Source organism: Apteryx rowi, unplaced genomic scaffold, assembly GCF_003343035.1.
Source record: "Apteryx rowi isolate R43461 unplaced genomic scaffold, aptRow1 scaffold_2086, whole genome shotgun sequence".
NCBI classification, from domain to species: domain Eukaryota; kingdom Metazoa; phylum Chordata; class Aves; order Apterygiformes; family Apterygidae; genus Apteryx; species Apteryx rowi.
In genome coordinates this window covers 8181-9666 of record NW_020448404.1, presented here as the reverse complement: position 1 = coordinate 9666, position 1486 = coordinate 8181, and the positions used below count along the sequence as shown (strand labels likewise).

General features: G+C 68.9%; 1 protein-coding gene across 1 annotated transcript; it reads left to right on the top strand.

The window, feature by feature from the left end:
* Window positions 1-6: 6 nt before the first annotated feature.
* Window positions 7-1482, top strand: ZBTB9 (zinc finger and BTB domain containing 9). Its single transcript, XM_026064076.1, has one exon. The coding sequence runs from the start codon at window positions 325-327 to the stop codon at window positions 1480-1482; it is 1158 nt and encodes a 385-aa protein (XP_025919861.1). The 5' UTR covers window positions 7-324.
* The last annotated feature ends 4 nt before the right edge of the window (window positions 1483-1486 follow it).

Below are 1486 nucleotides of genomic sequence, written 5' to 3'. Positions count from 1 at the left end.
TGGTGTCCTTGGGGTTGTGGTGGTGTCCTTGGGACGATGGTGGTGTCCCTGGGGCCATTGCGGTGTCCCTGGGACTGTCATGGTGTCCCTGGGGTCATGGTGGTGTCCTTGGGGTCGTGGTGGTGTCCTTGGGGCCACGATGGTGTCCCTGGGGTTGTGGTGGTGTCCCTGGGGTCGTGGTGGTGTCCTTGGGGTCACAGTGGTGTCCCTGGGGTTGTGGTGGTGTCCCTGGGGTCGTGGTGGTGTTCCTGGGGTTGTGGTGGTGTTCCTGGGACCGTTGCAGCGTTCCTGGGGCCACGGTGACGTCCCCGGACCCATGGCGACATGCCGGCGGTCTCCTTCCGCCCCGACGCCACGTCCCCACGCGTGTCCCCATCCCGTCCCCCCCGGGCAGGCATGGAGACGGCGGGACGTAGCGTGCAGCTGGAATTCCCGCAGTACGCGGCGGTGTTGTTGGAGGCCCTCAACCGGCAACGGTTGGCGGGACAGTTCTGCGACGTGGCGGTGCACGTGGGCGGCCGGATCTTCCCGGCTCACAAGAGCGTCCTGGCCGCCTCGTCTCCCTACTTCCACGACAAGCTTCTGCTGCGCGACGCCAGCTGCCTGGTGCTGCCCGGCGTCATCGAGGCGGAGGCCTTCGGCAACCTGCTGCAGCTCATCTACTCGGGCCGCCTCACCTTGCTCCTGGAGGCCCTGCCCAGCCACYTGCTGGTGGCCAGCGGCTTGCAGATGTGGCAAGTGGTGGACCGTTGCTCCGAGATCCTCAAGGAGCTGGAGGGAGGCCCGCGGCGCTGGGCGGCCCGCGGCGAAACCGCGGTGGCCACCGCCGCCACCGCCGCCGCCGAGGAAGTTCTCCAGATCCACGTGGCGCCGGYGGAGGAGGACGAGGAGGACGAGGAGGAGGAGGAGGAGCGGCCGCCGCCCCGCGCCGACGTAGAGGAAGGTGGCGGCGGCGTGGTGGAACCGCCCAAAATCTACGTCAAGCAAGAGGTGGGCGACGCCGGCGGGTTCCTCCGAGCCGAGGAACCCGCCGCCGCGGCGGGCGCCGAACCCGGCTACGTCCTGGCGCCGGTGACAAGTGCCACCACCACGGCGGCGGCGGCCTGGAAGCCCGTGGACCTTCACGGCAACGAGCTGCTGGCTGCTCCGGCAGCCGGCCAAGCTCTTCACGGTCCCGTGAAGGTGCCGGCGGCGGCAGACGGCAAACGGTTCGGTTGCCTGTGCGGCAAACGCTTCGCCGTCAAGCCCAAGCGCGACCGGCACATCACGTTGACGTTGAGCTTGAGACCTTTCGGTTGTGCCGTGTGTGACAAGCGCTTCAAGCTCAAGCACCACCTGACGGAGCACATGAAGACCCACGGCGGCGCCCGGCACGCCTGCGCCGACTGCGGCCGCCGCTTCCGCGCCCGGCCCTGCTTCCTCAAGCACCGGCAGCTCTGCAAGGGGCAGGGTTGGGCCGCCGCTTGTTGGACCTACAAGTGATGGT